General features: G+C 44.4%; 1 protein-coding gene across 1 annotated transcript; it reads right to left on the bottom strand.

Annotated features, from left to right (window-relative positions):
- Positions 1–4,821: 4,821 nt before the first annotated feature.
- On the bottom strand, positions 4,822–22,269 carry LOC121619646 (zinc finger protein 385D-like). The gene is made up of 8 exons (XM_041955486.1): positions 22,133–22,269; positions 17,930–18,045; positions 13,117–13,224; positions 12,417–12,585; positions 11,099–11,353; positions 10,829–11,010; positions 9,588–9,689; positions 4,822–6,862 (listed from the first exon to the last, which is right to left on the bottom strand). The coding sequence occupies exons 1-8, from the start codon at positions 22,140–22,142 to the stop codon at positions 6,620–6,622; spliced, it is 1,185 nt and encodes a 394-aa protein (XP_041811420.1). The 5' UTR covers positions 22,143–22,269; the 3' UTR covers positions 4,822–6,619.
- Between the last annotated feature and the right edge of the window lie 1,057 nt (positions 22,270–23,326).

Here is a 23,326-nt window from a genome sequence, read left to right as displayed (position 1 = left end):
GATTAATTCAGATTTTAATTTGGGCTAAAACGTTTTAAATGACACTATACTATACACTATAACATATCTTGTTTTTTGTTGTTACTGTTTAGTTTTGTTTTTTTTTTTGCACAGGGCCTAAACACACAACTTTCTCAAAGCAAACCAGCAGCTTCTATGTCATAAGTACCCATTTCTACCTTTTTTAGGTTGTGCTTAATGAATGTTCTGTTCATATTGAATTACACTGAATCACTGAGTCATGATCTCATTTACTTTCCCAACTGAAAGTCAAATAGGCATGTCTTACTTGGCAGGGTGCAGGGAAGAAACTTGCACCTTTCCTGCATGGTGCTGCAGCTAATGTAACGTCCATTTGGACCTACTGTCAGCCAGGATCCAACAAAGTGTCCACAACAGCCTACTGAATGGCATATTGAGGCTACAGAGGCCGCTTGGTAAATCTTGGGTGTTGTCAGTGTCACCCACTGAAAACAGATGACTTCAGCAGGGCGCCTCAGCTGTGAAACAGCCTGGTACTTTCGGGCGAGACCCCTTGAGTAAAGCATACAGACAGTTCTTGATTTGGCTGAATTTTCTCACAGTTATTTGGCACTTTGTATGCTGTCTGTGGGATTATTTCTGCAATGTGTATGCAAGGATATGTAGCTATTGCTTTATTACAAGCAAAATTAACAACATTTTGTTACAGTTTTTATTACAGAGAATCCCACCTTAACTGCAGCTAACATCACTATATTTTTAACTGTGCACTTTTAGTATGGATAGGGGTCTGAGTATGTGTCTTAGGTATGAGTGCTGTTACTAAGTGAGCCATACAGACCTGTAGTGACTCACTGTTTTAATAATAAGATCACTTTTGTTTACCTAAAAGGTGTATTATTCTTGCTAAAAGCAAGTAAATGTTACAGCTGTTGCCTCACAGCAGGGAAATAGTGAGTGGTGCGCTTTGCCTGTAAGAGTGTTTTTGTGAGGCTGTGTGTATTAAAAAGAAAGGGAGAGAGAGAGACAGAGGGAGGGAGGGAGAGAAACAGATAGACAGCCAGAGGGACTCCACAGGTTTTAGCTCAGCTTGCCTTAATGGACAAATCCATCACAGCGTCATTTTATGCCACCCCTGAATATCCACGTGTCAGATGCAGAGAGAGAAAAACTTAGTACCACAGGTGCAGGGAAAGGGCAGAATAGGAGGGACAGATTAAAGTAAAAAATGGGGCGTTGTTGCAGCCAGAGACATTAGAGCACACGTAGATCCAAGGAGCAGATGATTCGGACAGCGACACAGATGCCTCCGTCGCCTTTTTTGGTGCAACAGTAGCCAGTGCATGTCTATTTATCTACTGATCTGATGGACTGATATCATTATTAAGAGATCACAAACTCATCTGTGTCCAGTCAGATCTCCAGCTCACCCGTCGCTGTCCAGACGGTCTGACTGGCCAATGAAAAGATCATCTGCTTCTCTACCAGATGAAAAGTATTACCTCTAATCTGTGCACTCGCCTCAGCTGGGGCCAAGAATACACAGCCCTACTTTTTAATATGGAAAATGTGCGTACGGTGCCATACTCGGAATTTATGGTAATGAAATCATAACACAGGTTGTGTAATCAACCCCAAAGGCAGCCTTTAAGGGGGAAAGAGCTGAGGAAATCAGATTATGACTTGTTTTATGGATGTTGCATTGATGGGAAACTGTAGGACAGATAACTACCACCAACATCCTTATCATGTTTCTTTACTTTTGTTTATTTGACATCACAAGACAGAGGACATCAAATCATACATATTGATGAAAAATGGCATGGATAACAGTTCAGTCCAACTTGGACTTGTTTCCCAGCATTATGCTGCATTGAAATTGCATTAAATAGATGCCATTATATAAAGATAAATATATAAGATTGTATTTAAAAATGCAATTTATTCTTCCAAATGTCCTGTGCGAAGTAATTAAAACTGTTTTGTAAACTTGCAGTGGTTGATTATGATTCCAATGTGCAAAGGTAGCTTATTACGAACTAAAAGAACAGGTACCCATGTTTGTTTTAAACCTCAGCAAACACAACACAATCTGCTGCCTGGCTCAGTCTTCAATCAGTGTTAGATTTAAGAGTCTGCCGTCCAAAAAAAGCCTCAAACGCCCCCTAAAACACACATTATACCAAAAATAATTATCTAATTAAGAAGTTGACAATATTTAAAGGGGATAACTGGTCCATTGGTGCAATGATTACTATAATTGTAGAGCTATTACTATAACCCACAATGTATTTCATTCTTGCAGAGGAGTGCTAACATGGAAATTTTTCCCCGTATGGGTGTGAGAAAGAGCAACATGACATGTGACCGCATTGCTAACAAATCAAACTGGAGGAGCACTCCTTTTCCATCACTTCCCTTTGAAACCAGACAACAGCAGCACTGAACCCCAGCAACACAATCAGCTCTCTGTGGGAAGCAACTTGGTCATTATGCCTTACAGCCTGCTCTTGAACACCCCGCTGAGCCATTTATTTCACAGCCAGCAGCCCCTCCGTTTACTGATCTGTTGCTCCGTGCCATACTGCTGCACTGCCTCCACAGCAGGACCGGAAAGCTTCACAGGAGCTAAACAAATTTTGTCTGGAGCTGCAAGGGCAACAGTTGCTACTTAGGAGAAAACTGGAATTGGCGGCTGTGTCTGAACTTGCAACTTTTGCTCCCCGAACAACTGTGGAAGCGTGTTGACCCAGACAGATGGTGTCTGTGCCACAGCTCCTCTCTGCCCATCACCTTTTGTCTACCCACTAGAGCCTGAGAAACACAGCTCTTAAGGGCAGCTTTTACAGGTCTTGCGGTGTAGTAGTGCCAACCTTTAGATACATAATACTTGTTATAGATTTTCACAGCGAAGGACTGCTGATGGCTCAGTCATAATGAGGAAAATACTAGCCAACTATGTTTTTAGTGGATTATTCAGTGCATTATTTGTCATCACTTTTCATCCCATTCCTGTAAATGAATGCAATATTAATGCAGACTGTGCCACACAAACACATTTTTAGCTTGGCCTTTAAAAGAATAGTTTGACCTTTTGGGAAATCCATTCATTCACCTTCTTGCTGAGGGTTAGATGAGAAGAGCAATACCACGTCACAGCTGTACAGTATTGTTAAATGCCAATGCCAGCTGCTGGTTAGCTTAGCTTAGCCTCCCCTCTGGAAAACATACATTTTTCTAGAAAACTTATAATGTGTTGTGACCATCTTTGTTTTATGATTTGAATTTAAAGTGCAACTTGCAGAAGTCAAAATGCTGCATCCTCACGCCAAGAGTTTATTACAGTCTGTTTCTATGTGAACAGCAAGCACTCATACGGCAGGCACGGCTCTGCCTCGTACCTTTTGTACTCTCTCCAGGTAGCAGAGAATGAAAAACTCCCCAGATGCCAAGTAAGGCTTTTGTTTTTCTGACATATGTTTGTGTGTGCGTGTGCGCATGCCCGCCATGAGTTTGATAGAACAGTGAGAGACAGAGAAGCAGTGGAGAGGGAGCAGCCGTGAACGTGTTGTGAGATAACGAAAGAAAGATGACAAAAAGTGAAGAAGAAAAGGCAGTGAAGGCTGGCGGGCGAATGAGCCAGGGAGTTAAGGGGCCAGAGGAGGTCTGGATTCCGACTGCCTGTGGAGAACTGAGCATCCCACACACAGATGTTCACAATCATCACCCCAGACAATTAATAATAATAATCATGACTGCTGTGACAACTGGGAGAATCAGGAGACAGTGACTGATTGGAGGATAATTCTCTGAATTTGCCTGTGGAATTATTTACTTTGGAGCGGCCGCGGGAGGCAGAAGCAAAAAATTTTAAACTAATTAATCCAGTTTGGTGTCAGATGTCTGATGAAAGACCAAAAGAAGAAGATAGCTTGAGAGGTCGCAGAGAGTTGAATAATCAGCACTCACACAGCCTGATGATCTGATGGAGTGACTCAATGCTTCAATCTCTGAGAAAGGTTAAAACAACAATCATACACATAACATCAATGTGCAATCCCATCAGATTTAGTCACAATTCAAGTTGTTTCATTTTCAAATATGTCAAAAAACAAGAGAAAAAAAACAACCCATAGACAAATTTTGAAAGTCATCTTGAGGTCAGTCAACCATAAACCTACCACAGATCCTCATTTCAGTGCACATACCAAAGCGGCAGCTCACACTCTCCCTATACCTTTAGAATAAAAATTAACTTCTGTTAAAACATAATCTGACCAAAATGAGCTGTACCCCGCTTGAGGCTGCAGTGCAGTAAACCTCATCAGCAAGACAGACAATAAAGTCAGACAGAACATTCCTGCTTTGATTTATCTCAGCGAGTGAAGCTGGAGGGGAAGCAGGCAAAGGTTTATCTGTACTCTTAAGTAATAAATAGTTGGAAAACGGTCTTCTGAAGGTATGGATGTGTCTTTTTCACTTTGTTTTTTAGGGAAAAAGCCAACTTGAAAGGTTGTTTTTGCGTACTGCTAAGTAGCAAAGGAGGATGAAAAGGGCTAGGGTCGGTGACTGAATGCAGAGAGTTATGGGTTTTGGGAGGAGGTGATGGCTGTCTGCATCTCAGCACATCTCCATTTCTGGCAGCGTCTGGGTGCACGCGCACACAAGCAGCTGAAAAGACTTTTGTTGCACCTAAACCCCCTATTTGTTGAAACAAAGACGTATCTGATAAACATCATATTACGCTGGAAGGATGTTCCACTAATTTATTGAATTAGTGTCAAGTCCTTTTCACTAATGACCCTGTGAAGATATATTCATACAGAAAGGAGTCAGAAATGAGTATCCACAGCTATTGTTTATTGGAAAATAATAAACACCTTCAGTCAAACATGCTCTGATTCATACTTAACAGACACAGTTATAGTCATCATGGAAGGTGCCTCTCCTTTATACCTGTACTGAATTAAAGAGGCCATTTTTAACTGGGACTTCCTTGATTGTCATATAGATTATCAGCATCTATAAAACTTGTTTCTTGCTGGAGGAATGAAGTAGTAGTGCAGCCAACACATAAATAGTTACTAAATAGTACTTCTGGGATGGCTATATCTGTGCATGCACTCACACATTCACACACGCTCATATCAGAAAACACACTGCTTTGTACTTCCTCCATCGCAACCTTGCTCATGAGCCGCGTTTCCACCGCAAGACCTTTCCCCAGGGACAAGGAACCTTTGGAGGGTGCAGCGCGTTTCCACTGCAGGGACCAGGATCTAAATCAGGGGCAGGGAACTTCTGGTTTCCGCGCTGTATGCAGCCTGTGAAACGGTTTGATCTGGTCTGAGAGGCAATTCACGAGTACAAAAAAGCAACTCACAAATACAAAAAAAAAAAAAATCCTCTAGACAGCAATGACTTTTTTTCTAAGACATAAAAGAAAATTACATAAAATAATCGACTAACACGTCCTTCCCTGAACGCAACACACAGGTAGCAGTTGTGCTGATGTAACATTGGTGAATTGTGGCGACTGGCAAGAAAACAAAAGATGCAAAGAGTCAGTGCTTTCCAAGAAAAATGGACAGACCATTACTTTTTGTTGAAGTAAAAGGAAAGCCAGTGTGCCTTAGTTAGTTTGTGGGGACGCGCTTGCAGTGATGAGAGCGGCAAACCTTGTGCGTCCTCACAGCAACAAACGTGCTAAACTGGATGACTTGCAAGGACAAATGCTCGTGAGCAGGGTTTGGGTGCCCAACAAGCAGCTTTCACAAGACCACATCCTGACATAGACGGTGTTATGCAGGCGAGTCAGCTAATGGGTCAAAAGCTGAAAGGAGAGCCATGTTGTTACTGCGGAGCTGCTAGCACCAGACCAAGTAAAATTGCTCCAGAGTGTCAGTTGCCAAGCCTCTCGGTAAGACGCGGTTCTGCTCAAGACTGACTGACCTAAACCTGGAAAACCATCTGACATCAGGCGCATCACCAAAGAGAAGCAGTTCCATCCATCGCATTAGAGATTAATACGATATTTAATATGGTCTGAATGGATGTTTGAAAAAGTTGAGTTGAATCGTTTCCCACACCTGGTCTAAATTAAGCTCAAGGGACATTATTTTACCCCCCATGTCCCTGTACAGGATCTTTGGCGATGGGCTTGCACCAAATATTTCTGATTGGTCGAGTTCGTGCAGCATTTTAAAAAATCTGCAGGCACAAGCTACTTTGTTTTTTGTGCCTCAACACATCAACATGGAAATAAAGAAGAAAGCATATGAAAGATGGACTGACGACAAAGCTCATGCCTTATTGAGTCACACTCAAAAATGTTGTGTAAAGACAGTTGTCATACATCAGCGGACTAATTTGGCTAATCTTCACAGGTCTTCGGGCTGCGATGGAAACGCAGCGATCTGAGGGAGCATTTTAGTTCTTTTAAAAGTTGTTCCTAGGACTAAAAGTTCTGGGTACGTTGGGTGGAAACGTGACTGCGATTAGTTTTCAGTCCTGGTCCATGAAACCCAGAGCATCTGTTGTTACGTGGAGTACAGTAAGTGCTGGCTTACATCACATCTTGTTCAGATCTCAAGTCTGCTTTCAGCTGCAGTTCAGAGCTGACTGAGACGTCAATGGGTCAGTAGGGGGAAAACAGAACCGGCGTATGTGTTGAACAGATGGGTCCAGGGGCCGGATGCAGCAGCGCCTGGGGGAGGGTCTGACTCTGAAACAGGCTGGGGCTCGAGTTTGAGGCAGGGCGGAGAGGGAAGGATGGCAGCGTTGCCATAGCAGCGGCAGCGGCAACGGAGAGTTGACGCTGTAGGAGACACGAGGCCAGAGGTTTGGTCATGTCCTGGTTCTTCCGTAGAGCCAGATGAATCTGAGGAGGAAAACACAGACAAGCTGCAATTAGGGCTGAAGCCCAGCTACTCTTCCACTATATTGAGGAACAGAGGTGTGAAAATGCGCCACAGAGGTCACTGTTACATAATCCATTACTCCCAAGACACAGACCCCGCTGCAAATGATGCCAGGTTTGGACAAGACCTGGTCGGATTTAGACTGTCACAACCCGATTCTAAATCCTGCCTGATGTAGAGTGCTGCTTGTGTGCGTAGGTCAGGTCCTAACACCGACCCCAATTGTTAGGAATTCATATTTTATCTAAAAATCAGACATTTTTCTATCCCGGGATCAGAAGCAAACAATTTCAGGACTGCCGTGAACTGTGTTTGTCTTTAAGGTGAAACTTCAGCTACAGTCAGAACGCATTGGTCATATTTCAAGCAACACTAGATGCAACAAGGAGAGAAAATAGACCAATGCAATTTATCTTGATCAGCATTAATGAACTAAATATAAGCTTGCATGCAGCTTGAACTTCGCTTTAGCTGTGAGGAATATGAAAGTTCATTCCCTGTGATCTGTCTGCTGAGAACAGCCTCACAGAAGAGATATTGACTAGTCTTTATTGAAACAACAACAAAGCAGTCATTCTATGAAGCTGAGGTGGACTTCATGAAGAGTTTCAGTTTGAAAAAAATGGAGCTGGTCCACATGTCCTGGAAGATTTCAGTGTCCCAGACAAGAATCATCTGTGTTTATGGGCCCTATTTTCCAATGTTTTTGTGTCTAAGTGACTAATGGGGACAACAATTTTTAAAATTGGTCCAGTATTGAGTAAGAGCGCTGCAGAAGGCAGATGATTCCTCCAGGCGTTTGCACACCGTCAAAGTACATCCACTGAAAGTGTTTGTTTTTGCCACAGCCAGACTCGGCTTGTTATTCTAAGTGTCTGACAACATTATGGAAAGGATCCCCACAGAGAAAGACCTGTAGCGCTCTTGCCAAAGCCACCAGACAGAGACATTAACTGAAACAGTCATTTTATCAGAAACAGAAATCTTTCCAACTCGACAGAAACAGAATAAAACTCATCTTTTCACTGTTCAGACAGTCGCCAACAACTCGGCTTTGGTCAAAATAAACCCTGAATTCATCTCTTTCAAAGCAAAGATACCCGAAGAGGAGTGAGAGGGCGGATGGACAGAGAAGCAACTAACTCTGGAATTAATTTCACCGGACATTCTGACATCATGTTAGACTTAAATAAAATCCCAGATAAATGAAACCCCGATCAGTCCTGCAAGCCTTCTGTAATGGCCGAGCAATGCTAGATATTGTAATAAAGTCGATGATCACTCAAAGTTTAAAAGCATAAAAACAGGTCACATAGCAAAAAAAACTTTTTCATGTGTGTCCCCTTTATGTCTAAAAAACCCCAAAATATGAAAAAAGACCATCCTCTCTCTTTTTTGCTTGCTCCACCTTTCAGAAACTGCTCCAAAACACCAGTCAGATTAGCCTCCACGCCTGACATCCCACCTCCTTCAAGACAGCTGACCGTCGCGCCCACTGAATACCTAATGAGTCTTCTCTGCAGTCGCCATTGTTATTTCCTTGCTAGTGTCATCTCCGGTAGCAGGAACATGTGGACGTTATGAGAAAAACCCGCCGATTTCTCTGTTGCTGGGTGTAAATTCCTCTACTCCTAGACCCAGTGGAGGGACAGTATTTGATGGAGATGTGATGGAAATGTTCCCACTGAACCGAAAAAATGTGTGTGTGTATTTTTCTTACGGGCTTCTTTGTAAACCAGGGCCAGTAACGATACAAACTCAAGGATCTCCGTGACCCCACGTCACACTTGAACGCTGTAAGTTTTGCCATGTTTTATGTTGTTTTACTGTTTATGTTGAAGCCTTGTTCAGCTTGGCATTAGCATGTTGCTCGGCTAATGTGGCTACTCACACAGTCTGGGGTGTGAGTTGGGCTAATGTTGTAATATTGAGGGACAGTGAACAGAATAATTCCAGTATTTTTAAACCTGGGCCTCATTTGGTTGTCTAAATGACTAACAGATACAAAAACCTTTGGAACTGGTCCAGTATATCGACTCAGCTGACAACAACAAAATGGGCTGCAAAGCTGCAAAATAAGCCTTGTGGGCAACTGTGCCCATCAAAGTGCGTCCACTACAGGTTTTTGCCACTAACAGCCTCAAATTGATAGTTGTCTGACAAGATTATGGAACGGATCCCTGCAGAGACAGGCCTTTTTGTTTAAGAGTAGCTCATTTTTGTTTAACCAGAAACAGACATTATTTTACTCTCCTCAAAGCCGCCGGACTTCATTTACAAAACCACTAATCACCAGACAAATCATCATGAAAAGGCACTCAATTCTAACGTGACAGAAACAAAATAAAACTCATTTGTTGGTCTTTCCACCGTTTTCAACAATCACCAGCTCTGGTTTGATCGAAATGAACTTTAATTCACCGAGTTAGTCTAAGTGCTGTTTTCCACCCGCTGCCACTCTGATGCCAGATCCTCCCTCTCGCTCCTCTCCTGATACCTTCACATCTAACTCGCTGAATTAAGGGTTCATTAAATTTACTGGATTAAAACATTTCAGCCATAAGATTCTGCTGACAATTTGTCTCTTTGGAAGCTGTCTGGAAGAAAGCCTCCCCACAGTCAACTTGTGTGCACAAACACAGTGATGAGGGATGAAAGTAAATGAAGCAACAGCAGAGTACTCACCGCCTGGAAACCCTGGTGACGCGGGGTGGGAGTGTAGGGGCTGAATTTAGGCTTGGCTGGTTTACCTGCTGCTCTATCCTTGTGTCTCCTACTGCTGATGTGCTGCAGAGGAGGAGAGAGAAAAACAGATAAACGCACAGGAAACTAAAGCCAGACAGACGCAGGCAGCAGCACAAGGACGGAGCGGGCAAAGACAGAAAGACGCCTTTGTTTGGAAATTAGAATTATCAGTGAGGAGGAAATTAAAGGAGGCCGAATCAAAGTTTATCATTTTTGTAGATTCAAGCAGAATGTTGATATTTTGTTGGCTCTGACATAAAGATCCGAAATATTCATGAGGGGCGGGTTTGGAAGTCTTTTCAATTTGATTGACAAGCATAAACAGATGGCTACAGCCAGCAGTCAGCAGTGAGCTGCTAAATATTCATGAGCACCTGGCCAAAGTTAACTTTTAAACAGTCAGTAATGGAGACCAGCACTGTGCATGCATATCACGAACAGAGATGCTCACACCACACTCAGATGCTGGCTGAAATAGATGAGGCTTTACTAGCTTTGCGCTCATTATCTCGAGGGACCTGTGATTTTTAACTCACCTGCAGCGACAGGTGTGAGATGTTCACACTGTGGTTTGGAATAGAATATGCGCTGCGCCGAATGGCTCTTTCTGTACTGCACGATGAAGAGAGTGACGATGGCTCTGTCGACACCTTTGACCTTTTCTTAGCTTTATATTCATGAGAGGAACTAACCAGCAAGCGCCATGAGCCAGTGTCTCGCACCACGTGACCTCTTATAAAAACAGTGTGTACTAGTTCCTGTTTCAGGTAGGAGTTGTTAATTAATTTAACCCTATAAATAATTTTCCCTATAAACGCGTAACATGGTTTCATTTAAGTGATTGTTTGAGGCCCAAAGAGGTAAAGTCATCCAGTGAATAAAGATTAATACAAATCTGTGTAGTAAATCTCTCAGAGTGCTTTTACTTTTGATACTTTAAGTATATTTAGCTGATCATACTTCTGCACTCTGAATGAATAAAGTTATTTTGCTTATAATGAAGTCTTTTAAACTGTTGCACTGGTACTTTTTTGAGAGTACTTTTTAGGTTGCAGTGGTTGCAGTGATTTGTCGGACAAGAGCCTCTTTAAATATAGCACTGCAATGCTGGCAAAGAATTCTGTCTTTTTTTTCTGTTAATCGGTGTAATGAACCAGTCTGAGTCATTTTCAGTAACTGACCTGTTTGAGCTGAGTCTCAGAGTTGACGTGCACGTCGCAGATCTCACAATGGAAAGTTTTATTCTGGAGTCCAGTTGCCAACTCAGACGGCGCAGCCAACTTGGCCTTGACCCCGGTCCTTGGGAAGGACTTGATGGCTCCATCGCCGCTCCGTGCCTCCAGCATTGTCTTGTGCTTTGTGCCTGAGCGGATACAAAGTCAAGTCAGCAGAGTATCAAACACAGCATGAGCAGGCCAAGCTTGGTGGCGGCAGTGCCTATGGCCTCTCACCACTGTTGTGGGCCTGCAGCTGGGAGGCGGAGTTGACGGCCACCTTGCAGAGCGAGCAGTAGAGAAGGCGTTTGGCTTTCTCTTCTTCCGTTTCCCCCTCTGGAGCCACCTCCACCTCGCCATCTCTTTGTGTCTCTTTCTCCGGCGTTCTCGAGCCGGGCGACAGGGAGGGGTCGGACGGTGCTTTCACAGTTTCGGAGGGGCTGCAGCTCGATGGCGCTGCCTCTGAGGCAGCGGTGTTTGGATCTGAGGGTTCTGAAGAAAAAGAAAGGTGCCACATTAACAAGAGAATAAGCAGCATGAGAGAGTCAGGTGATAAGGAGACAAACTGGAGCATTTTTTGCATTTCTATGAAAATCATGACCTCTTGCTAACAACTGATACTAAGAAGCACCAATTATGTGGCACGCTCAGACAGAGATAAAAACTCACCAGGCTACAGGTGATTATGAGCTCTATCAACCTCTCTAATCGCACTAATAATCAATGATTTCCCCTAGGAGCTGCCTCCTGGCACTTAAACGAACAGTTTTGTATGGAGATGATTTGGCTCTATTATCTTTTGTGCGACTGACTTGAAGAGGTGCCCCAGAGGAGCGCGTGCTGATTTAAGGATTCACTCTTTGCTAATAACAATGATTAGCTCTGCCTAGCTGAGTGGGTGTCTGTTTGTTACCATTGATTCCCCACTCTTAGAGGCCAATGAGGCTGTTTGCTGGAGTAATCTTCCGAGAGCTCTCCCGTCGTCTCATCCACTTTGCTGAAACGAACTCCACACTGGAAATGATCGCTCCTCCTTCCTCTCTCACAAACAAACTCTCATATCGGCAAAGTACGATTCTTTTTGCTCTTCGGCTTGCAGTAAAATCTATTATTTTCATCCCTCAACGCCCACACGCATGCAAAAGTAGCACGTCAGGACTGGCACACATACTGTACATATACGTATCGCAAGGCAATCTGACTGCAGGCGCTTGCACAAACACATGCTACAGTTACCCACGGTTCACACTCAAAGCATTTTCACTGTGTGTTTGATCTCAGGAGGCTCCTGAACGGGTCAGTAGATGTAGACAATGCTAAACCTTTAATCTTTTCACTGTGAAACCCAAAGCAGCAGGAGGTTTATCACATCAAAGAGTTAAAGTCGTGACTGGGAAAAGAAGGTTTGAGTGGTACACTTACATATCTAACACTGCCATACATTTGATGTCTGTGCACTCTCTCTCTCTCTCTCACACACACACACACACACACACACACACACACACACACACACACACACAGGGGAAGTATGCGTGTCTGCAGCAACACACACCTCCTGATGTTGTGTCAGAGCTGGAGGGCTGCAAGCAGGGCGACGAGAGCATTTGCGATGTGGTTTCCTTGGCTACCGGTTCACAGGTCCTGATCTTTGGATCAGGGGCGTCCAGAGCTTTCAGCCTTTTTGCATGTTTGGTTCCACTATAATGGGAAGAAGCCTGCACCTGTGTACACAACAGCAAACAAGAAAGTATGAACCATGTGAATAAAAATGTAGCTCCAGCGCAAAGTTTTAGAGGCTGCTATCACTCCCTGCACATTGATTGACAGATGTTTTAATATACAGAATCACACCTGAGTAAATCAAAGTTTGTATGGCTCCCGGTGGAAACGCTTGCGTACATCAATTGCAAGCAGCCGTCGCTTTACAATTACATATTCTTTCTGTTTTTGCACATATTTTTTCTGACAGTGATTCCCACGCTGTGCATTGCAGTTCAGCACAAATTAGTGCTTGTTTATGAGTCACTCTGTAATAACCACAATAAAAAAAATCTATGCTCTACAAAGGCCAAATATCAGAGGTGTGCACATTTCACCTAATTATTAAAGAAGGCAGCTGTAACCCCTCAGAACCAGTAAAACAGATAAATAACAAGCCCGCTCAACTGTCATGCAAGGGTGTGTGTGAGAAATAGAAGCACCCTGAAAGAAAAACAATTCACGGTGTATGCTTCCCACAGGACAACACCCACCTCAGAGTTGAACCTCAGTCGACAGACTCCACAGGAGCTGGCCTTCCTCTTCAGCGGCGAGGTTAGGCCGAAGCCTGGGCCAATCAGAGCTTTATGGACGTGATCCATCTGCAACAAAGGAGAGGCTTGACGTTAAGGTCACGACCGGATTAGGGCTGTGAGAGACAAGACTGTGAGGGCAGTGAAAGTGATCACCTGTGGTGTGAATGACATGCTGTCTGCAAGCTATGCGCCTCTCAAGACAACAGATTTATAACGTCTCAGATTAGAGGTGGGGGTAGTTTGTCTGGCACCCGGTCATGCGTGAACACAGCAGCACATACACATGTTCATACATCCTTCAACAGAGACAACAGGGCAACATAATGTGTAGAGGCATGCCCTGTCCTCCAGAGGCTAAACCTAGGCTAACCCCAACGGGTTTAAAGTGGCGCTCCACCTAAAATCTTTTGACTATGAAGCATCCAACCACTGCATGTTTGAGAGGTGGCTGGCAAAAGCAGAACAGGGGCTGTGGTCGGCTTGGATTCACAAAAGATTTACTCAATTTACTGTAACAGTGACATGTTTTTATGCAGAAACATTTTTACACAAACCACTCTTGCAGCACAATCCACTTCTCCTCTGTCCATCACCATGTTCCAAACACCTAAAACCACTGCATGCATTTCAATTTTCTGTCAGGCTTGCATGCAAGCTTTATCTTGTTCACTGGTTAGTTATTCCTGCTCTTCCACTCTTAATCCCAGCTCACTAATTGGCTAGCCTGATGCTGTAGTTCCTAAACAAAATAATGACAGAGAAGCAGTACGTGGACACTGATGGGCGGCAGGGAAGATTTGAAAAGCTCCTATGATGCTCTGATCATTTGATTTTCCACACAGAAAACATGCAACTGTGTGAATCCAGTGTGACCACCATGAATCCCACCTGATGGAGTTGACAACATTTTACAGCCACCTTTCAAAACTACAAAACCCAGCCTCACCCAGACTCCCTGACACACACACACACACACACACACACACACACACACACACACACACACACACTAGGTTTATTCATGAGTATAACAAACAGGCAGTAAACCTCCCCATGCCTTTGCATGCATGTGTGTCTGTGTGTGCAATAACGGCACCAGTATCTGACCACACAGCGCCATGCACCTCTGGACACTGCCTACTGGAATGTTTAATGAGCACATATACTCAGTGCAATAAAACCCAACTGGCCTTCATGGAGCAAAACAAACCTATTACCTGTGATGAAATGTAGGCAGCCATATAAACGGCCACAAACAGGAAGGCTTTATGGAAATCTGGCTGCAGGTGACGTAAAACTTTATGGATTATTATGGGTCAGCCAGCTAGTTCTGCAAGCCCTGGGAACATATAGCACCATGCTGGAGAGCTAGCTTGTTTCTTTAGCGCCAAAGATGAATTATTTGCTCTTCAAATGCTACTAACACGACGGAATCTGAGAAGTGTGTGTGTGTGTGTGTGTGTGTGTGTGTGTGTGTGTGTGTGTGTCTCATTTTCTTTGATCATCACTCCAGGCAGCTGCACTGGAATGCATCTCTGCAGTCATTGGTCTCTTATCTCTCCCAGTTTCCCTGCAGCTGTTTGTGTATGTAAAACTCAAGCAAACACATAAAAACAAATACAGATCTTTCATGTATCATATTAAAAAAGATACAAATCATGCAATTATAAAAATGAAGAAATCACTAAATGCATAGATGTCTGTTTGCTCATGACCATGATCTGGAAATATGTGGTGAAAGTGCATCATGTAACATCAATAACATCATGGCCACATTAAGGTAAAGCACTTATGAGAACGTGAACGTAGTTTTATGTTTCTCCAAATGAACACTTTAACATCAGTACAAGCCCTTCTCCCTCCCTCCTCGGCCCCGAGGCTCCTGTGTCAGCATCCGACCTCCCATCACACATTCCGCACTTCACCCCTCCATCTGCTCCCCTCTGAACCCTCTGCCTCTCCCTCCGTCTCCTGCGTTTGATCAAAGTCACCTTCCTGCCTCCCACTGGCCTCCCTCTCTTACCCTGCACTTCACTGCAGGCTCTGGGGCGGACCAGCACCTGTGGCAAAGTCATTTTGCCCTTCTCACTCATTGTCTCGCCTGTCTTTCCTCTGAACGACACACCGCCTACCTGCTGAATCAAATCTCCTTCCTCTTACCCACTGCTACCTCTGCACGTGCAGCTTTTTGTAACAGAGCAAGCAGTAAAGCCAGTAGGTTCAGTGAATGGTGCAGTAAATAAAGACATCCACCACATGTAGCTTCAATATTAATGAGTCCATTCTCTCGCACGTCCTCCCTCACAGCAGTGGTAGCGTGTCAGACGTACTCAGCTCCATGGAGTGAGTTATAGCTGAAACATATGGCCAAGTGAAGTAAAGCAGACTTTTACCTGGAGCGCAGTCAAAAGCCTCAAAATTTATAATGATGAATGTTCCTGGATTTACATCGTGTACCAGCGTGACAGCTTTGTGTGAGCACATGACGCAAAGCACCTCAAAAAAGGGGTGGCTTATGATGAATGAGCTGCTGCTTTTGGATCTTTGTCATGTAAATTGCTATTTGCTTGGAAACAAAAACGCTGTTTTGTTTCCATTAAAAAAAAAACTGTCAAACTACAAGCCAAACTAGCCAGTGAAGTCCCAGTTTGCAGCGCTGGATCCCTGGCTCACGACAAACACACACACGCGAGCAACCCCGTAACCTTGACAACCCACATGTGGGCACCAAACAAACGCTTTCACAGAGGCCAAAAGACGTAGCATAGCAAAAAATGCAGGCTTATACACACTTACAGACAAAAAAACCCCCCACACACAAAAAACACACATTCCAGGAGAAAAGGTAGGCAGCTAGAGTTCAGCCGTGTGCCCACTTACTGAACGCCCACGGGCTCAGATCAGAGGAGGGAGACGACTCACCTGCCATAATGGAGAGAGCTCCAGTTCGCAGACAAAGTACACTTGAGACAAAACTTCATTTTGGTTCTTTATGGTGATTTTTAAGGCTTCTGCTAAACAGAACATTCAGAAGCAAACGTGTTATCCTGCCCTCAAGCGTGTCACCACAGCAGAGCTGAAGAGATCAGCCGATTGATTCATTACTTAACTGATCGAGAATAAATCAGAAACTATTTTGATGATTTCAGATTGCAAAAAAATTCTCTGGGTCCACTTCTTGCTTTTTTTTGTCCTATATGACAGCAAACTGAATATTTTGGGGACTGTTAGGATAAAACAAGACATTGAAGGTTACTGTGGGAAAACAGTAACTGTTTTATGGATTTTAAACGATTCAACGATGGCTCGAGAAAATAATCAGCAGATCAATTGATGGCAGAGGTAGTCGTCAGTTGTGAGAGGTGTCAGAAGGGGCTTTAAGTGTGCGCTTTTATTTCAGACATGTAACCAATGCACCCTTTCCAGCATAAATGCATTGGAAAAAAGATAAAAAGCCATGAATCTCCAAAATTGCACCCAAGCCACAGTAAGCATTGAAAAGGTCAGCGACTTTTTACAGGGCTGCAGAGCGGGAGAAGTGGATAAAATGAAGAAAAGGATTGACTTATAAATAGATGAGAAAGGATGTGACTCAGCTGTGAGAAGGTTGGAGAAGGATGGGAGATATTTGAAGAAATCTTTCGACCTGTGGTAAATTAAGAGTGAGACATCTTTCGTGAGAAAGCACGTCATCCAAGGGAACTTCTGAAGAATTAGATTTTGTGATTTGGGACGTCTGTGGCAAAGAAGGAAGAGAGGAAAAGGAAGAGAGGGAGACATGAGGAGATGAGAACTGTGAAAGCAAGGAAAAGTGGACGAGCGGGTGAGGGATGGACAAGATGACAGCAGGAGACAAAGTGGAAAATACGAGAGAGGAGAGCTGAAGTGGGGAGAGGGTGATGGAGTAGGAGCGAGGCGGGAAAGTGGAAGAGATGGATGAGAGGGCAGGAGAGAGGTGGCCCAGACCGATGTCTGATTTCTCCTCAGGTGACAGAATGGCTTTTTGACAAAGAGGGAGAGGTCACACACACACACACACACACACACACACACTCTGACAGTACAGCAAATGCAGCCACATTCACACAATCCTCTTATTTCATCCTCTAAACCCTCAATCTGCCTCTTTATATCTCTCTTCTAAAGACCATTTAGAGATGGCTTCTTCATTTCAAGCTCAGGTTTTCTAATGCCTCTTGGAATTAGCGAAAGTGTGAGCACAAAGAAAAATTGAGGCACTTTTGGTGTGGAGGTGTGAAAAATTGTTTTGGATTGTCGGTAATGCATCTTAACTACGTGGTCGATGACTTATAGTACATTGATTCAAGCAGGAAAAATGACTTCATTCATCAAATAGCCGGAGAGTATCAAGACATACAGCCCGATTCCCCTGTGAACCAGACGTCAGGCCTCACACACCAGCCCAGACACAGCGCCTCTCTTCTGGGCTCAGAGCGTTAGCTCTCTCCACCTTCACCCTTCACAATCACAGGGGGCAGACGAAAGCTGTGTGCGAGGAATACCAAGGAAGCAGCTCCACCCCCCCAGGTTGTGTGGAAATGTCACAGCTCTCTGCATCAGAGGTGATATATTTGGAAAGGTGTGGGCAGCCTGCTCATGCATCTGTGTATTGAAAAATAAACTCGGCCCAGGCCGTGAAATAAACTCCTCCACTTGCAGCAGGAGAGTGCAGCACAATAAAAGTGAACAGTTTGGGGTTTCTTGAATAATAAAAGACAGATGAGTTGAGTTGGTGACTGGCAGTACTCACGTCAGTGAATCCGGGCAGCAGGTGGAAGGGGAGAAGGGGCTTTGCGTCCGGGGAGGGCTGGGTCCTGCCCAGAGTGGGACGAGCCAGCGGCGGCAGAACGCTGTGACACACATTACCTAGGAGACAGCACAGCGGGGAGGAGACAGGTAAATGGAGGAGGGACTCAGTGGGGATCAGCTGACTCCTCAGCTCAGTTGTTTATCTTATTTTCATTGCAACTTGACTATGAGGATGCTGGTTATCATTCAACTCCTTAAATCATGTTTAATTTGAGTGGACCTCTGTTTTATCGGCAGGGATTGAAATAAGTTTAACTCGGATGAAGCATCACTTTATCTCATGTAAGTTTGAAACACCCACTCGTCCACATGGTCAGTAAAATGTTGAACTTGAACAAGCAAAGATGTAAGTTAATACATACATTTACTCAATACTGCTGTTCAGCACAGCTCTGAGGTATTTGAGTATGTCTCACCTGTGTCCTCTCTCCACCTCACTGCATTTGAGAGTGTAATAATCTTTGCAGATTAAGATCGTACACACAAAACATTATGACCATTACATATGTAATATTATAACACTGATAGTGGCCATTCCGCATAATCTGTTCTTTTGCTTTTTTTTAAATATACTTTGCTGTTAATAATTCTGTATAAATCAAGTTCTCAAGTCGAGTCCGTCTTCCACCACAGATGATAATGGCATCTATGTGATTACACTGTGATTCTTAGACCACCAGTAATGCTGCAACTAATAATTGTTTTCGTTCGGAAATAATATGATGAGCATTTAATCATTTGACTACAAAATGTCACAAAACAGTGAAAAATATTCCCAGTTTCCAAGGCGATGTCGTCAAACGTCTTGCTTTGTCTGACCGGTTCAAAACCCGAAGGGCCCATCAAAATATTCCCATCTGAGAAGCTGGAATCAATAAATCTTTGGCATGTTTGCTTTAAAAATGTCTTAAGTCATTCATCAGCTATTAAAACTGTTGCCTGATGTTTGCATCTGTTTTCCTGAAAGAGGGTCACTTGATAAAAAAAGAGCGTAGCATGCTTTGTATGAGCTGTCTTCCAGTATAAGACCAGCATGGTATGTAAACGTGCTTGTACACACACAAACACACACACACACACGCACACACACACACACAGAGGGACACTGGAGGTTAATCAAATAGTCTCCACAGGTGCAGAACTACAGCTACAGTTATAGGCAGGGTGCACACACACACGCAGAGCCAAACAATCAAAAATACATCATACACTTGCAGCCTGACACACATACGTATTGCTGCTTCGATGAGGCCATTACTAAAAGTGCTCTGCGATAAGCGTCTTGTTTGTATTACTGACTCGTGATTATGGAAGCTTGTTTTCTAGTTTGCATGTTCTCTGTGCTTGATTACAGTTTGATTCGGGACCAACCCGCGTGTGTAATCATCATAATCAAAATCACAACACACCCATCCGCTCTGCCATTACCCTGATTGCCTTTAAGCGTCTAAAGTCGTGCGCGTACGTGTGTGAGCGCACGTAGGCTTAATGTTGCGTGCGCTTGGCCTGGGTGTTTGCTTTTTTGCACGCGGGGCCGCCCTGGATGCGTGCACACGTTTCTGCACGCTGAACATCAGTCAAGGTGGACTGAACTGTGGATCGTTCTTCACCGCTTTGACACAAAACACACTCCGCTCATTTTCTACATTTTCTTAGATCTACATCTAAAACGTAAAAATATAGAAGACCAACCACAGGTTCCCACTTTAGCAGCGCACATACCCAGGTGATTACGCTTTTCTGTTCCGTGCCATGTGTACACTGTAAAAGGGCAAATCTTTGGAATGAGCTTTCCCTCAGTAAACATGGACCCGGGCAGACACTCCATAGAGGGTCCTCAGCCCGACAGAGGAACTGTTCTCCTCACGGAGGTGGAAAGTTTCTGACCGCCGTTCACATGATCAAATGTCCCTCTTGGAGGCAGTGACTGTTGGATGTCTGGACGTATCTGCAGGAGGCTGCCAGCGATGAATCAGGCACGGGAAAACATTCTTTCCACGGTGGATTGCAAGAGAGGATGAAAGGTGTGATGCGGATGAGAACCTGTGGTCAAATGCCATCTTATAGTTGTGTAGTGCATCACTAGAATTAAGTTACATTCATTTTGTTCACTTGGAAATACACCATGCAAAACTGGAAAGAAAATAAGCCTGTATTGATTAAACCAGTCAGCTTAGTAATGTTGCAGCGGGTTGAACATAATGATCCATGCGATGCAGGATATTTAAAAGCTGCAACAAGCCCAGCTGCTGCTGAAAGGGGGAGAAAAAAACTTCTACAGGCTGCACACATATAATTAACGCTCACTTTGAGGTGTTCTGTTCAACGCGATATTAACGATGCGTCATGTTCCAGCTGTCCATCATGTCTGTCTCATCTGTCAGCAGCTGTCTGTACTGTCTCTCGGTCGACAGGGGGTCACTTGCTGCTCTGTGGGCACAAGAGGACAGCGAGGACTTTCGTGCACCCAGCGCAGACTGTCGGCAGGGCGCGTCGGGAGCGTAAACGCTCTACTGGTCATTTCGTGGCCAGACTCGCCTGGATACAGGGGTGGGAACAGAAAAGCTTATCATGTATTATATATTTGTGTGTCACAGGCTGTGAAAATCAGGGCCAGTCCCATTCACTAAGCTCCTTTCCTTTAAATGCAGATGACGCACCGACAGGTTGGGAGAGTTTTCCTCAGTAGAAACTTGTTGTCCGGGATCTGCAGAGATTTACTGCGAGGAGCAAATAACGTCTCTTTTTAAGTTTAATTCCATTTTGTGGACATGTTTCCTGTGTGTAACACTTTATTTGTCATCACAGTGATTCATACAATGAAACTAACGACTCAGGGAGCTCTCGCAAAGACCTGAGGGGGTCAACAGCGGATAGAGAACTTGAAAGTGATCCGCAATTTTTCATGGATCTGTTTCGTACGCGTGAGTACCCAGCAGGCCTGTTGATTGGCAGCTGACTCTGTGGAATAATTAACCATTAATCGCCAGTTTGATGGGCACATAATCACGTGGTTTCTGTGGTTGTTTCGCAACACCCGGTGCGTAATTGTGGTTTGACAATGCGCAACCTCACTCCAAAGACTGGAGGTAGAACAGCCTACCTGCTGCCTTCAAATGAGTGCCAACGACTTCAGAGCTGGTCGCAATCACTCCTCAATCTTTATTCTGTCTGTCTGGCAGTAAAGCGCGCGCGCGCGCGCGCGAGTGTGTGTGTGTGTGTGTGCCTGGGGACTATAAAGTGAGAGTGGAAAGACGAACACTGTCACTCTGGCACCCGGCTTGCCGGAGCTATGCCGCTGGACCGGCATCGCCCCCCCTCCCGCGGAAAGGTGCCAGCCTAGCAGCACGAGGTGGAGCAATGATGTTCGGTTTCAACAATGTAAGAGAAACACGGGAATGGCAGGAGAAAGCCCACCAGGCAGCAGTATAATCGCTGTAAATGCATCGTAAATGCGCCTGTGGATGTACAAAGTGTCCCAGTTTCCCTCCAGGCCTGCTGCGCGCCGTTCACTTGCTGCAGCCAGTTGCAACTCCTCTAAACTTTTAACTTCAGTGGAAACCCGGATACGTTTATCCTTCAAATTCTCCATATAGTTCACACCTGAACCACAACATGACAACGCGTCTGCGAGCACGTGGACAGAAAGCTGTCATTTTTATCCGATCGCTTAAAAAGGTTTAAAAAATAATCAATAATTTCACTCTGGCCAGCAGGGGGGCTGCACCCGTCACCCCTCTGACGTGTTCACGCGCTTTTGTGAGAAATGACTCCAAAGAATTTACACAATAAACACGTGGACGAGATGACATAATCCATAATTTATAATAATCTAAAGAAATAACTGCATGTACAGTTTTTTTAGATTTAACACATCTGAAAGACATTTAGAGTGTAACTATGCTGCAATTCTACCTGTATGTTATCTCTGTCGTTACTGAAGCGTTCGCCCTGTGTGCTGTTGTTATTTTCCTGACCGTGATCTGAGCTTTTCATTCAGAGAGCTGCAGCAGGTGACTGACTTCACAGAGCTCTAATCCATTTCAACACAGCAACAAGTGACTCCGCTGCCTCATTATCAACAACAGAAACACACATACACACAAACTCCTGGGGTGACAAGCAGAATGCGGCGTTTACGTACCGAAATACATGGCGGCCGAGTGAAATCCGATTGTTCAGTGTGAGATGAAAGTATCTGTCATCTCCAGGCAGAGATGAGGCTTTGCGTCTTCTCCTCCACAGCCTGCCTCTCCTCTCTATCTCTCTCCTGCGGCTCCGATGCTGCTCCTTCCCATCTGGATTCCCTCCTCCTCCTCCTCCCAACTACCCGCCCCCTCCTCCTCCTCCTCCTCATCTCCTCATGATTCGTGTACAAGTCAGCCCCCGTAGCTGCATCTCCCAGAAACCTGTTTTTAATTCAGTAAATAGGCGGAAATGATCTTAATGAGTGTACAGTACCACCCTGGATAAGAGCAACCCTCCTCCCATATACACAGAGCAAGAGGCACATTTGGGTTTTTATACAGTGCAATTCAATATGGCACCACAAAACAGCAAGAAGGGGATCCTCCTCTTTGGCAAAGTTACTTATTCAGCGTTTCAGGCAATATCACAAACAATATGATTAAAAAAAGAGAAAAGAATGAGGGGAAATCCTTCCCCTGCAGGCCACAGTGTGACTCCTGTCTGCAGGCTTCCCTCCCCGGCTGCAGTCTTTGGAAGGAGCCCCGTGTTCCTCTTACACTTCTCTAACTGGTTTCCCATCTTCACTTTCCTCTCAGGCCTGTGGTATTTTTAGATGCATCCTGGAGCTTTTTGCTGCACAGGGAGGAAACTACACAGGACGCACAACTCACAGTCCAGCTAAAAACATCCCAGGCTGTCACGCATTCATGCAGGCTTATGCATGTATGCATTGCACTCACTCACACTGACAAGGACTCTGGCATGTTCATGTCTGTCTGTCTGTCTGTCTTGCGTGCACAAACACACACACATCTGTGGAGAGTTCAGATGTCCTCTATCTCTCTTCAGCGACCTTGGTTCAACTTTCTTGTCTTGAGCCCAAACATGTTCCCCCACCCTCTGCGTCAGGAAAGTGGACAACAACATGTGTTTTCCCACAATCTCAAACTCCGGGGAGATTTAGCGCAGGAATTAATTCAGCAACTGCTGTTCACAAAATGTGCACACACTGCCTCTGTGTGCTTGAACTAACAAGTGCTCTAATTAGTGGTGCATATAAAATGGGAACATATTCCTGAATAGAGAAATTGCAGCACTCACTACAAGGACCTACACAACAAAAGCATTAAGTGAAATGAATGAGGCCCCA

The sequence above is a fragment of the Chelmon rostratus genome, chromosome 16 (genome assembly GCF_017976325.1).
Source record: "Chelmon rostratus isolate fCheRos1 chromosome 16, fCheRos1.pri, whole genome shotgun sequence".
Taxonomy (NCBI): Eukaryota; Metazoa; Chordata; class Actinopteri; order Chaetodontiformes; family Chaetodontidae; genus Chelmon; species Chelmon rostratus.
The sequence above is the reverse complement of the archived record's forward strand: the minus strand, read 5'-3'. Positions and strand labels throughout refer to the sequence as shown.